This window comes from Cibotium barometz, chromosome 7 (assembly GCF_041138505.1).
Source record: "Cibotium barometz isolate CiBa-2024 chromosome 7, ASM4113850v1, whole genome shotgun sequence".
Classification (NCBI taxonomy): Eukaryota; Viridiplantae; Streptophyta; class Polypodiopsida; order Cyatheales; family Cibotiaceae; genus Cibotium; species Cibotium barometz.
The window spans coordinates 62,906,841-62,921,255 of record NC_141052.1 but is presented as its reverse complement, the minus strand read 5'-3'; the positions used below and the strand labels follow the sequence as shown (position 1 = coordinate 62,921,255).

The window sequence follows — 14,415 nt, the reverse complement described above, 5'->3', positions numbered from 1 at the left end:
TGGCCCAAGGGCTATTCTGGCATGACCCCAAGGGGCCATGGGTGCATCCAAGAATGGTCCTAGGGCCATTCTTGTAAGAATGGCCATAGGGCCATTCTTTTCCATGCACAACATGAGGAAGAATGGCCCTGGGACCATTCTTGCATGACCCCAAAGCCTCAAGGTCATTTTTGGGATGGCCATGGGGCATCCAAGAATGGCCCTAGGGCTATTCTTTTCATGCACACAACAGGTGTAAGAACCATTATTACATGACCCCAAGGCCTAATATATCCACCATTTTACTTTAAAATGCATCACAGTGCATGAAATAGTGGCCATAGAGCCATCCAAACATGGCCCAAGGGCTATTTTTGCATGACTGGGTGCATCCAAGAATGGTCTTAGGGCCATTCTTTTTCATGCACAACATGAGGAAGAATGGCCCTAGGCCCATTCTTGCACAACCCCAAGGCCTCAAGGTCATTTTTGGGATGGCCATGGACAACATGGCCATGGACAACAGGTGGAAGAATGACCCCAAAGGCCATTCTTGCATGACCCCAAGGCCTTAAGGTCATTTTGGAATGGCCATGGAGCTCCTAATAATGGCCTTTTTCCATGCACAATAGGTGGAAGAATGGCCCTAGGGCCATTCTTGCATGACCCCAAGGCTCAAGGTCATTTTGGGATTGCCTTAGGAGCATCCAAGAATGGCCATAGGTGATTCTTTTCATGCACAACAAGTGGAAGAATGATCCTAGAGCCATTCAATTAGGGCAAAAAATAGAAAAAAAAAGGGCCCTTTAAGATTTTGATTAAAACACTAATTACCTGAGGTTTTAGTAGACTGAGACCTCCTTTAAGATTTTGATTAAAACACTAATTACCTAAGGTTTTAGTAGACTGAGACCTCCACATTTGGCCATTCAGAGAGGCACTTTTGGTGCATTTAAGAGACGGGCCACAATAAATGCTAACATTCCTTTAATCATGTCAGAGGTACTTTTCAGTCGTTATTCTTAGTGTTATTTGAACTTTTGAAACATCTATTGTACAAATATTCCCACCAAAACATGTCCATTTTTCCTCTCGTCATCATTTGAGTGCTCTCTTTTTCTCGCTCTCTCTCTCTGTTTTCACTTCTCTTCTCTTCTTTTATGTTATACCCTTGCACAGTGGATTATACTCTAATGTCTATTGCTAACTCTTTACTCAATGTAAGAGAACGCAGACACAAACTTGCTATTAACATAGATCAGGTCTACTCATCTTGGAGAAGTATTCATCACCGAGCATTGTTGGACAAAGATGAGGCAAACAGACTACGACTAGAGGGAAGAAAGCACATTGATTTGTGGGTGGATGGAAGTATTTATCCCAATGATCCTTCAATGAGTATTTTTGGAGGAGTACATACATATTGAAGGGATAACGAGAAGCAGAAAAAAAAGAGTACATTTGTCTATAATGCATTCAAGAATATATGGGTGGATCTTAGAAAAGTACAAATTGCAATGGTGCATATGTATAAAATTAGCGTAGAAGAATGTGGTGGTGTGCTAAAGTTCGTGTTGAAGCTGGATGAGACACAGATCCAAAAAGGACAAAAGATGGAAAGAGTGAGCATATCTATCATGAACAGGGCAATTGAGTACAGCAATGGTAGAGGAGAGGAACCAAAACATAAATCCAGTCCAAGATGGAGCTTTGGTGAGTTGGTGTAGCTCACATACCAACTGAAAATCATTAAACCCTCAAATGGTTGTTCTCCCACATAGGTATCCCTAATATCATTCAATTCCAAAATTCCAAAGTACTGGAGATATGTTGATAGTTGATGGAGTTGGCAATTTCAAAGGGTAATGACATTTGGGTGCTGACTTAAAGACTATCAAATGTATGCGTGGAATATGCAACGGGGCTAATGCAAAGAATCCTTTCATTTATTGTATGGAAGGTATGGGATCAAAAGAGTGGATCAGTTTGCGACCAGCAAGGAGAGTCCCAATGAGAGACTTTATAGATCTAAGTAAGTTCAAGAATAAACAAGACATTTGGGATCCCATTCTTCCTATCTCTCTTAAGAATGTTCACATATGCACTTTGCATGCAGAGATAAGAATAATTGACAAGCTTTTGAGATTGCATCTTGATTATGCATATTCTATTAAACCAACATCGTTGAGAGATCAATGTATTGATGAATGTGAAGCATTGTTATAAAAAATGGGCTTTCATCGAGGTCAAGTTCATTTAAAGAAAGATCCAACAGTTTCAGGGAAAACACGGGATGTCTTGGCAGATTTCTCCATGGGAGGTGCAGAACCCAGAAGATTTTTAGGAATCATAGTCAAAAACAAGTGAATGTTATGTGGGAATGTTAGAAAGAATTGTGTGAGATCACGAGAAATGTTGCCAATACACCGCGGCTAGCAAATCTTAGAGTGGAGGTTTGGAAGCATCTTGACATCTTTTTAAATGTCCTTAGACAACAGAAGACATTAGCTACATATGCGCAACAGTACAAAAGTTTTATTACAAATCTCATTCAAATAATCAAAGAAGCATGGGGAGAAAAAGATATCACATACTATTTGGTAAGACTCCTTTGTATTCATGATACACTAAGTGGAATTGACATATGCTATTTTTATTTTTTTTAATGCAACACATCCTCCATGTACATGGGACATATTTTGTTGAGGAGCATGGACCCCTAGCAACATACAGTAACCAAAGGATGGAAAAGTCACATTACCAGGCATGCACATCATTCTTTTGGAGCACAAGACAGGGTGGAGGGGCTACAAGAACCAATGCTCTTGCAGAGTTATTCAACTCCTTTTTCAGAAGACAACTACAAAGAATGCAGAAAAACGACATTTCGAACACATAACACTGTCAAAAAAGAGAATTGTTGTATTCATAACTTTGTACAAAAAGTTATCTATTGTAATCCGAAGTATGTATAAAAAGTCTATTTCAAATTTTTCACATCATCATCCTTTGTCAGTGCCCCCCTGGAGCGTAGAAATTTACTTCTATTGTAGCCACCTAGTATGTTTACATCGGTTTTATTTGCAACTAGAGCATACGCAGAGTATGTCAAAAAATATTCTGATCTAGAGGTAGAAAGTCCAGGGCCATAACCAAAAATTCTAGTAGCAGCTGTCTTCTCAAGAAACATGATTTTGTTAGCATTGGCTTGTATAGTTGAGAAGCCATACAGTATGCAGAGAGCTTTAATACAAAGTATAAGCCAGTCTGCATCCTCAGAGACTTGGCTATGCAACTTCGGAGATCAATGGTTGTGACTCATGTGCTTTCTTAATGCATAATGATAAAGCATGAGTTGAGTGTGAAGCGCTCTAGGAAGAACATCCAACGTGCATGCACAGTACCACATAAAGCGATTTCGTCCACTAAATACACAATGAGATGTAGTTGACTTGTGAGAATGGTTCGCGGAAAAGTCTCCTCTACTAAACAAACCACCTCCACTGCCATAACACGTGCATCATCCAACGTGGCTGGATCAATTGTTTTGGAACTAACATATCTGAAAAATAAATAAATAGTACGTTATACCTCATGCACGTTCATTTTGCAAGGTATAATGAAGGGTGATCTGACATGGGTTTTACATACCTCACAAGCTCGCCCATCTTATAAATACATTTTTTCAAACTCTTATTTGCATTTTCAACGTACAAGACTTGGAAAACACTTACTTGAAGCATCTTGTGCCAATCGTGGGACTTCAACCCATATAGTTGCTCAACGCCTCTTTTCTTAGTGGTTGTAAAGGCTCCCTTCAATGATCTCATGCATCCAGTGGGAGTACGCAAAGTGGTGATGGCCTGCTTTACCTGCTTCTCCTCTTTCTTTGATATAATCCATGGTGCAGGCGGAAGACGAACGTGCCCACCCACCTCTCGTGGCCAAGCTTGACGCATACGTCCTGCGACCCGCAAGTCCTCACGTATGCTAACATTGTCTCGTTTACCAATAATATGTTCCCAAATACCAGATCCCACATTCTTGAAGATGTGCATGGGATCAAGAAGATGGTTGATCTTAAGATGGGTCCAATATGGCAGCCGAAAAAAAATGGAGTACCTACACAAGGGATTGCTCTATGTGACCTTTAATCCAATTAGAGACTACACAAAACAAGATTGAAAAAACATTACTATACCTGTTCATGCCATCTGGAGGAAGAATAGTTGTAGACTCCCAAATACGCTTCCAATCTTTTGCACGAAGTGTTTGTGGAGGAATGTTACTCTTACTAGCAACATATTTAGGATGATCTGAGGGGAGAAATCGATGATGATTATCGAATATGGTCTTACACAAACCGTCAGCATACTCATGTACTAACGAAGGGCCACAAACAGGACATGCATGTTTACCCGATGTTTTCAAACCTGTTAAAATATAAATAAAAGTTAGAATAATAAAGTCAATATGTATAATTAATATATATAGCCAATAGTATTAGAGTAGGGAGGTAATTAGAATTCTTACCAGAACAATCGCTGTATCCTGGAAAGTCATGCATTGTCCACATCAACACTGCTTTTAAGTCGAAGTGTCGAGAGGAGGGAGGCCTACTAATGTCCACCACCGTAACACCTCTCCATAGTTCCTCCAACTCATCAATCAACGGTTCCAGATAAACATCCATATGCTTGACTTTATGTTTCCCTGGAATTAGAAGAGATAACATAAGATGTCCCTTCTTGATCGCCATTGATGGTGGAAGGTTGTAATTCACCAACACAACTGGGCCACACGCTGTATGCGGTGCTTTTGAAACCAAATGGATTCACTCCATCCATACCTAGGCCAAGTCTCAAGTTTCTGGGCTCTGTTTTAAAGCTGGGCCACTCATCTTCAATATGCTTCCAAGCAGGAGTGTTTGCGGGAATTCTCCACATGCCATCATCCGATCGATGTGAGGAATGCCATGACATGAGCTCTGCTATGGATTTGCACTTGAACATGTGTTTGATGCGAGGAATTATAGGAAAGTGTCGCAAGACTTTACGAGGTACATCAAAACTCTTCATATCTGTTCTATACCTTGCTTCACCACAAGTGGGACAATGTCGAGCCTCCTTATGTGTCCCACGAAAGAGAATGCAATCATTGACGCATGCATGTATGCGATCATAATCCAATCCTCCAAGAGATATCACATAGCGCCTCGCTATGTCTCTTGAGGTGGGTAGTCTATTTCCCTTTGGAAGCATGTTTGATAATAGCCTGCATTCAATATCATCAATTATAATTAGTCTTAAATCCTAAACCTTAAACCACTAATTCAAATTTGTAAGTTAGAATGCTTACTTCAATAATGCGTCAAGACTTGCATTGCTCCATCCATAAACTGTTTGTATATTGAGTAGTTCAAGTGAAGCACGTAAAACAGAGAATGTGCACCCTTCAAACACCGGTGTCGATGAAGCCTTGTAAAGATGCTCTTGTTCCATATCATCGTCGTCCATACCTTTGGGATCATCCTTAAAAAGATTCCGCACCATATCATCAAGCACTTCCTCTTCCACAACTTCGTGGGGTGCAGGGCTATTGTCATCCCTTTCCCACTCATCTCTGACAATAGATCCCGAAGCTCCAACATCATCTCGTCGACGCTTTGCGTGCTCTCGTCGCGCGCGTAGGGCACCATGTTAGGGTGTGGTACTGCATCCTGCTTCAATTATAGTTCATATATTACAACTCTATTAATTTAATTTGGATACCATGAGTCATTTGAATACCATCAATTTACATCTACTCACCTCTAAACCTGTTTGATTCCATTCTCCATACATGGAGATGTGATTCAAGGTAATTCGACGTGCTCGTACAATGCATCCTTGATATCGATTACACATACATTTGATCGGTTGTCCCAACCACACATCACGATTACGATGACGCATTGTCTCAGCTTCCCCAGAACTGCTTGAAGAGGTTGATGACATCCTATGTACAATCCAGAAAACACAAAATCATAATATGTTTTTAATGAAAGTATAAAAATCGCGTGTATTGACGCGGCTATTTCCTAAAAATTGTGTGTATTAACGTGGCTATTTCCTAAAAATCGCGTGTATTAACGCGGGTAATTCCTGCAAAATGCGTGTATAAACGTAGCTAAATTATCATACATGCAAACATACACGCGTTTATAAACGCGACGGTCTATTTAAACTAAAAATAGCCCGCCTTCCCCAAATAAAGATTTTGAACTAACATATCAACACTGCTTTCGTTTTCGCCTCTTCCAACAGAAACGAAACCTAAGTGCAAGGAGGGAGCAGAGAAGGAGCACACACGGGAAGAAACCGAGCAAGTTTCTCTTTGCTTTTTGGGTTTGTCTCCGTCCTTTTGCTTCTGTACACATGATTTTGGGTGAACGATTCTGACAGGGGCGACAGTGGAACTTTTATAAGGACACTTTGTCGGAGGTCAGTCCCTTTCAAAAAAAAATTTGCGCAGGTCGCGTGTAGAAACGCGTGTAAAAGCACGTGTATCCTTTCTGCAGAGTCTATTCTTCACGCAGATATACACGCGTTTTTGGACGGGTGTATACACGTGTTTTTTGACGAGTGTATACACGCGTTTCTGGAGGGTGTACATACACGAGACTGCGTTTCCTGTTTCTATGGTTTGCAGGCTGATAGGTGACTTGAATGATGATATTTGTGTGAGTCAAGAGACAGCCCATGATGTACATGAGGATTATTTTTGCAGGTTCTTTATGGATATTCTAGGTTCTTCATCCGATCCATTTGCGTACAGCAATTGGCTGATGGAGATGCTAAATCATTTTGGGCGCCATCCTGGTCCAGTTGAGCTTACAGAGTATATGTATGCCCATCCCCCTCCTTCCATGCCTGGTGTCTATACCCCTACCACGAGTATCCAGGGCACTCCAGTGCCGTCTATGCCTACGAGTCCGACGAGACGTCATGCAGCTTCTCCTCTTCCACATCCACCGAGGAGACATACCTCGTCCCAGACACACTCACGCACACCCTCACAGCCACCATCATGTGCTCCCTCAGAGCCACCATCACGTCAGGGCTCACAGCCACCGTCACGTAGACAATCCCCCAGTCGTGACTCCACCCGCAGCAGTAGGAAGAGTGGGAGTGGAGGATGCGGCGGGTGCTTTGGTGGGGGAGGTGGGGGAGGTGGGGGAGGTAGTAGGGCACGTGGTGAGAGAGGAGATAGAGGGAGAAGAGTTAGAGGAGACAGTTCGGAAGAGGAGGAGATGAGAGAGGTGGAGAGAGTGATCTGCTATGATGTGACGGATAGGGGCGGGATCGTGATAGATGCGAGGGGGAGGGAGGTAATGGAGTACATGCGTGGGGTAGTATCAAACTCGTATAGAAATTATTTTATTAAATTTAAAGATCAAAATAGCCGATTAGTTGGGGAGGTGATAGAGGCTGTACATAGTCGGTACCCCAATCCCCCACATGCTACATTCTCGGATGTATGGGGAAGGACGCGAATAAGGGAGATCTTAAGTAATAAAAGATCTCACCTTAAAAAACTCGCGTATAATGACCGGCTAAATGTAGCTGCGGGTAAATGTAGCTGTAGGTGGCTATCCTGCCGAGAAACCTGCCAGTGCGCACAAACGCGAGTGGAAGGAGGCAAAGAAACGAGCAGAGGGTGGCGTGAAGAGTAGGCAGCATGTGGAGGCACGACAGATCCAGATGGAGACTATTGGATCTTCGCATTTCGGATCTGGCGACGTCGAGTCATGGGAGGCAGAGTTCGTAAGTATCTTGCCACTTTATTTGATTGTTTACTTAATTCATTGATTCTATGATTGTTTTAATCTTATAAATTGTGTTGATTATGATACAGCGACGGGTTACGGGGAGGAAGCCCACAACCCACGATACTGCGTATGCTCGTTGGCATAGCAGACGTGACACGTGGGCCATCTTCAGAGCCAAGGGACGTATTACGGACGCGCAGTTTGAGATGGCCATGAGACCATACGGTCGACAGGTACTTGAAAATTCTAAACGAATGATTTTGGTTTATTGAATTACATATATATATACTTATATACTATATATTACTTGAACACGCACAAGCTGCTGATGATCCACCCACTGCCACTGCAGAGGGTGGACGTGAGCACTACTCATGGACATTCCGACCGATGTGAGCTCATCTGAGCATGGAGGAAGCACCGAGTCATCATCTGGGTCTGAGTAGTACTCAGACTTATAGTATCACGTTCCATATTGAGGATGTGGTTGTATATATTTTTTTGTAAACTGAAGCCATGGGCTACTTCGAGATATGGACTCCCTTGTATATATGTGTGAAATTTTGATAGTAATATTGAATCGTGAATCGATAGTATTACATTCATGTCTGTCTTGAATCGCGTATTGACAATGTATGCATTCATGTCGTTCTTGTCTTAATCTTCCTCATGCATATGTTCTTCGTGGATGGTCTAATGCACCAAAAAAAAAATCTAGAGAGTGTTATTGGGTGTTGGAATGCTGGAACAGTATTCAGGCACCAAATAGCACTCTCTGGATTTTTTTTTTTGCTCTCTATTTGCGTGTATAAACGCGTCAGAACTGCTAAAAGTCGCGTGTATAAACGCGGATAATCTATAAAATACGCGTGTATAAACGCGTCAAAACTAAAAATACACATGTATAAGCGCATCAAAACTGAAAATACGCATGTATAAGCGCATCTACATTAACAAAATGCATGTATAGACGCATGTATCAACGCATCTAAATGCATCTGAACTGAACAGAACGCGTATATACACCCGTGTATGAGCGAGTCTGAGTAGTCCTATACACGCGCTTTTACACGCATGTCTCTGGCCGCGATGATACACGCGCTGATACACGGGCCCGCTACTTTTTTTCACAAGTCATTTTTAGCGGCTAGGAGCGCGGGTATGAGCCCGATCCCTTGTAGTGTAGGGCCATTCATTGATGCTCTAGGGCCAATCTTGCATGCTCTTTGAGGCCTTTAAAGCAAAACCATGGCCTTATTTGCTATGAAAGAATGGCCCTAGGGCCATTCTTACACCGTTGTGCATGAAAAGAATGGCACTGGGGCATGTAAAGGATAGCCCTATGGCTATTCTTGTTTGCCCAAGAGCATGCAAGAAGGTTGGGTGGCACTAAGGCCATGCTAGAATGGCACACTAAGGCCATTGTTGCATGCACAAGAGCATCAAGATTGTCCCTAGGGCCATTCTAGGATGCCCAAGAGCATGCAAAAAAGCTGGGTGCCACCAAGGCCATGCTCGAATGGCCCATGTCCATTATTGCATGTAGAAGAGCATCAACATGCAAGAAAGCTAGTGCCACCAAGGCCATGCTACAATGGCCTCATATCCATTCTTGCATGTAGAAGAGCATCAATAATGGCCCTAGGGCCATTCTTGGATGCCCTATGGCCATTTTCAACATGACCTATGTGCCTTGGGGTCATTCTTACACCAGTTGTGCATGAAAAGAATGGCACTGGGGCCATTCTTGCACCTCTTGATCAAGTAAAGGATAGCCCTATGGCTATTCTTGTTTGCCCAAGAGCATGCAAGAAGGTTGGGTGGCACTAAGGCCATTGTTGCATGCACAAGAGCATGAAGATTGGCCCTAGGGCCATTCTAGGATGCCCAAGAGCATGCAAGAAAGTTGGGTGCCACGAAGGCCATGCTCGAATGGCCCATATCCATTATTGCATGTAGAAGCGCATCAAGAGTGGCCCTAGGGCCATTCTAGGATGCCCAAGAGCATGCAAGAAAGTTGTGTGCCACACCAAGGCCATGCTAGAATGGCCCCATATCCATTATTGCATGTAGAAGAGCATCAAGAGTGGCCCTATGGCCATTCTTGGATGCCCCATGGCCATTTCCAACATGATCTATGTGCCTTGGGGTCATGCAAGAATGCCCCTAGGGCCACGCGTTAATGCTCTAGGTCGTGCATCATGGGAGGCCGAGTTTGTATGTATAGTGCAACTTCATGCCTTTTCTTTGTATTCTCTCTATTTGAGTTGTGTTATAATGCTTGTCTTGTGATGTAGTGTGACATTGTGGGTAGAGATCCTATCCCAGCAGAGACTGGTTATTACCATCGTCGCCATAGTAGAGGAGATACATGGGATTACCTTCACGCGATGCATTAGGAACTCAATGGAGTCTTTTTGGGCCCTTTAATTTGCCATGAGGTTATGGAAACGTTTAACTTTTTGACAAATAGGAGCCCGCCATGTAAGCAAAAACCATTGGTGATTAAGAGAGGTGTAAGAGTGGTCAAAGGGTGCACTTTTTCCCCCAAAAAGGGGGGGGGGAGCAATTTTACAATTTTCGGACCTCCATAACTTCTACATACAAGCTCCGATTTGAGCGGAGATTATAGATCCATGATCTACGCATCAAGAGCTTTCCATAGATATGTTACATGATATGGTTTTATCCGCTAGATTTTAAATTCCATTTTCCCTCCAAAATTCAAATTCGAATAAAGTAGCCGTTTTGAAGCTTCAAATTAGAAAACGTTTCTTCTTAAGAGAAAAGGTTTGACTCCCTTAAACTGCCAAATAAAAGGGCCCAAGAAGACTCCATTGAGGTCCTAATGAAGGGATCATCTTCGACGAACAATACAATCAAGCAAGGAGAACGCCAATGTAGGTAATACTTTTTATTTTTATTTACAAAACATGTTTCAACCTTTATAATAATTTCTATTTTTATTTATATATATCTTCACTTTGTGTAGACACATGGTGGACAAGATGAGTCGGAGAGTGATGACTCCTCCGAGCAGTTTTCCTTGTAGTTTTTCTTCATATATAGTTTTGGTTTATGCAACTATGTTTCTTTTTCAAGCCTCATGTGGCTACCATCATGTATGGACAATTTCTTGGATATAAGATAAAAAAAATTATCTTCTTTATGTATCTATGTTTTTATTCCAGCCTTATGTGGCTATGATCATGTATAGAGAAAGTTTTGGATATAAAATGTAATTTCTCATCTTCTTTAATCAAGTGTGTTCACAAATCTTTTTGTGCATATCTATCTTTAATTTAAGTTTTTGTGTTGATATCTTTGCTGATCTTGATTCGTCTATGTACAAGTAAACAAAACCTTAAACCAGAGACCTGCCTGTGCAGAAAATGCAGTTGCATGTGTAGAAAATGCAGTTGTACATCTGCACAGAGGCAGCTCTGGAAAAAAAAATCCAGAGTGCGTCAATTTATGCGTCTATTAGCACGTCCATATATGCATCTATATACGCGTTTATAATAGAGGCTATAAAGGCATCTATTTTTGCATCTATATACGCATCTATATATGTGTCTATATACGTGTCTATGCACGTTTATATTATTATGGATGCGTATATAGATGCCAAAATAGACGTACACATAGATGCGTGTCTGTAGACGCGATTATAAACGTGCCCGTAACATTGTAAAGCACGTTGTCAAAACGTATCTAAAAACGTGCCTATGGTTGCTTTTCCTTATAGTGCTTGCATGCTCTTTGAGGCTTTTAAGGAAAAACAATGACCTTATTTGCCATGAAAGAATGGCCCTTGGGCCATTCTTGCACTGGTTGTGCATGAGAAGAATGGCCCTGAGGCTATTCTTACACCTATTGTGCATGAAAGGAATGACCCTATGGCCATTCTTGTTTGCCCAAGAGTATGCAAGAAGGTTGGGTGGCACCAAGGCTATGCTAGAATGACCCTAGGGCCATTTTTGCATGCATAAGAGCATCAAGTCTAGCCGTAGGCACTTTCTAGGATGCCCCATAGCCATTCTTGCACCTGTTGTATAAGAAAAAGAATGGCCCTATGGCCATTCTTGGATGCCCAAGAGCATACAAGAAAGTTAGGTGCCACCAAGGCCATGTTAGAATGGCCCCATATCCATTATTGCTTGTAGAAGAGCATCAAGAATGGCCCTAGGGCCATTCTTGGATGCCCAATTCCCCATGGCCATTTCCAGTTATCCAAGTCTATTGGATTGATTTCGTACTACGTTGACCTAGCCGACACAAGCTGAGTGTACATGGACATTCTAGACTAGCATACATACATCACAACTTCCTATCTAACAAGATTGTGCTAGCTCATAGACAATATCAGAAAAAAAAATAGGTTTCCCAAAAAACAACTATATCAGTATGTATAGATGCATGCTATAATGCAACACTCTTACAAGATTCACTCAGTGCAACTATCACTCTCTCGCTACATTCTCTCACTAATGTGTAGCTACATCACGTGGCTATGCCCTCATCCTCTTGTAATTTAGTTTGGTAAAGTCTTAGATATGCACTAATCTCTCTTGCATTCAGATCATCAAGGCATATCTTTTCACACCAACACATTAGACCTTTCATTGTAGGCTTTTCGAGAAGATGCTTTCACAAGAGAACTTATTGCTGAAGACAAAGTGTAGCTAGGAAATCGATCTCGCTTTGTATGGAGTATAGTAATATACATGCAAGCCATAATGATTGCATACACTCTTAGGGGTGCTTATAAAGAGGCTTATAAAAAGGATAAAAAATGTCTCATTAAATGTGAGGATAGCAGGTATCAAAATAATTTACAAAGTGGAAAAATCCCCTATAAGTTGTTGAGGCACTTTCCCATTATACCTCGAATCCAACACATATTTCAATGTAAGTCTATTGTGGAGCTCGTGACATGGCATGCAAATCATTGCTTGACCAATGGCATCATGAGGATCACTCAATTACAACATGGTCCTATTGTCTCAATCAATCACAACATTCCACCATGGAAGTCTATTTTAGTTTTGGTGATTATGTTTGATTCGTTTTAGAGTAATATATTTTCAAGTTATATGTGGGATTAATCGATGTTGTAAGCCTAAACACATAATTATTCAAAGAACACATACATATACAGCATCAAGACGACAAGAGCTGCAAGCATCACTCCTAGCCTGCTGGGCCCAGACGAAGTGTCATCCGTAGGCGTGGACCCAGACGAAGTTGTTCTGGGGCACCCAGTGACACAGGGTGCCGTGGCCAGGATGAGCATTGAGGGCTGCAAAGGCGGGGTGGGCAGGGTTCCAGGAGCTGGTGTCGGTATGGCACACAGACGTGCTATGGAAGCTAGAGCCGTCCGCCCGCTGCAGCTCCGCGTCCAGGATCAGAGATGATCCCATCACGTGGCAGCCGTACACCAGGTACGGGTACATGAGGTCGTGGCAAGTGATGGATTTCTTCTCGGGCGAGGAGAGCGTCACGGGAGCCTTTAGCACGCGCACCTCCTCGCTTCGAGAAGGGCTGTAGGCGGGTGAGAAAACAGCCACCTTGGGGCCCATGTTGCTGACGGTGAAGTCTACCATGGACTCGACAGAAGAGTGGCACGTGAGAATCTCTCCGTCGACAGGTATAGAGTTGCAGAAGGCCATCGTCTGCTCCATGTTGGCGGCCATGTTGGATCCGCTAGGAATGTCTAGCAGGGTAAAGTAGCGAGGAAGTTTCTCCGGCTTGAATGACATTACTTTTTCCAGCTCGGCAGGCAAGAACGTTCGCCCTTGCAGATCATTGTCCAGCTTCGGGTACAGGATCTTCTTCCCCGCGGACAGCTCCTCCGGCTTGAAGAACAGCTCGGACACCATCATGGACGCGGCTTCTGAGCTCTTGCACTTGCCCGTCCCATACTCGTAGAAGTAGGGCTTTTTACACACAGTTGGACCAGATGCCTTCTCCGCGCACAAGAAGTTGCCATCCTTGCACAAGTTAGCCGACGAGATTTGACCGGACATCAGCTTCTTCACATACATAGCTGTCTCCGCTGTGCTCAGCCGAGAAGACAAATGCGCGAAGCTTGCTGGAGGTCGTACTCCTGGGAGTTTTGCATCCCAGTAACTCTGCCAACTCGTCGGAGAGCTCGCCCGTTCCCTCCTTGCACCCTCCGAAACGCCCAACAAGCACCCCAATACCTGCATTCATGCACAACAGCCATCTCATCATAACCTTAAATTACTCAATAAGATTTTCATCAAAGCAAATACCATACAGCTACCAGGGCTACAAGTAAACTCAATAAGATTTTCGATGCCATGAGCATTGAGTAAGCTATCTATCTGGATTCCTGAGACTGGATCTGAAGTTTGCCTGCAGTAAAGATATAGCCGAGATACCGAAAGACGACATTGTCATCGGTGACAGAAAGGCTACTGACGTGGGCACACCCCGAAAAAGTGATGGCAATCATGTCGTTACGAGCAGCATCGGAGCCAACACCACACACTGATTGAGTCAATCATCACATTATTGAAGAAAAGCAACTTGCTACACTCTACGGTCTACCCACAGGAAAACTTTAGCTCTCGCGGGTGCCTGACCAACCTATGTACAAA

The 14,415-nt window shown here is 42.8% G+C and overlaps 1 protein-coding gene across 1 annotated transcript; it reads right to left on the bottom strand.

Annotated features, from left to right (window-relative positions):
- Positions 1-12,569: 12,569 nt before the first annotated feature.
- On the bottom strand, positions 12,570-14,182 carry LOC147637300 (BURP domain-containing protein 6-like). Its single transcript, XM_086800940.1, has 2 exons — positions 14,079-14,182; positions 12,570-13,995 (listed from the first exon to the last, which is right to left on the bottom strand). Exons 1-2 carry the CDS (start codon positions 14,121-14,123, stop codon positions 13,009-13,011), a joined length of 1,032 nt encoding a protein of 343 aa, XP_086657066.1. The 5' UTR covers positions 14,124-14,182; the 3' UTR covers positions 12,570-13,008.
- Between the last annotated feature and the right edge of the window lie 233 nt (positions 14,183-14,415).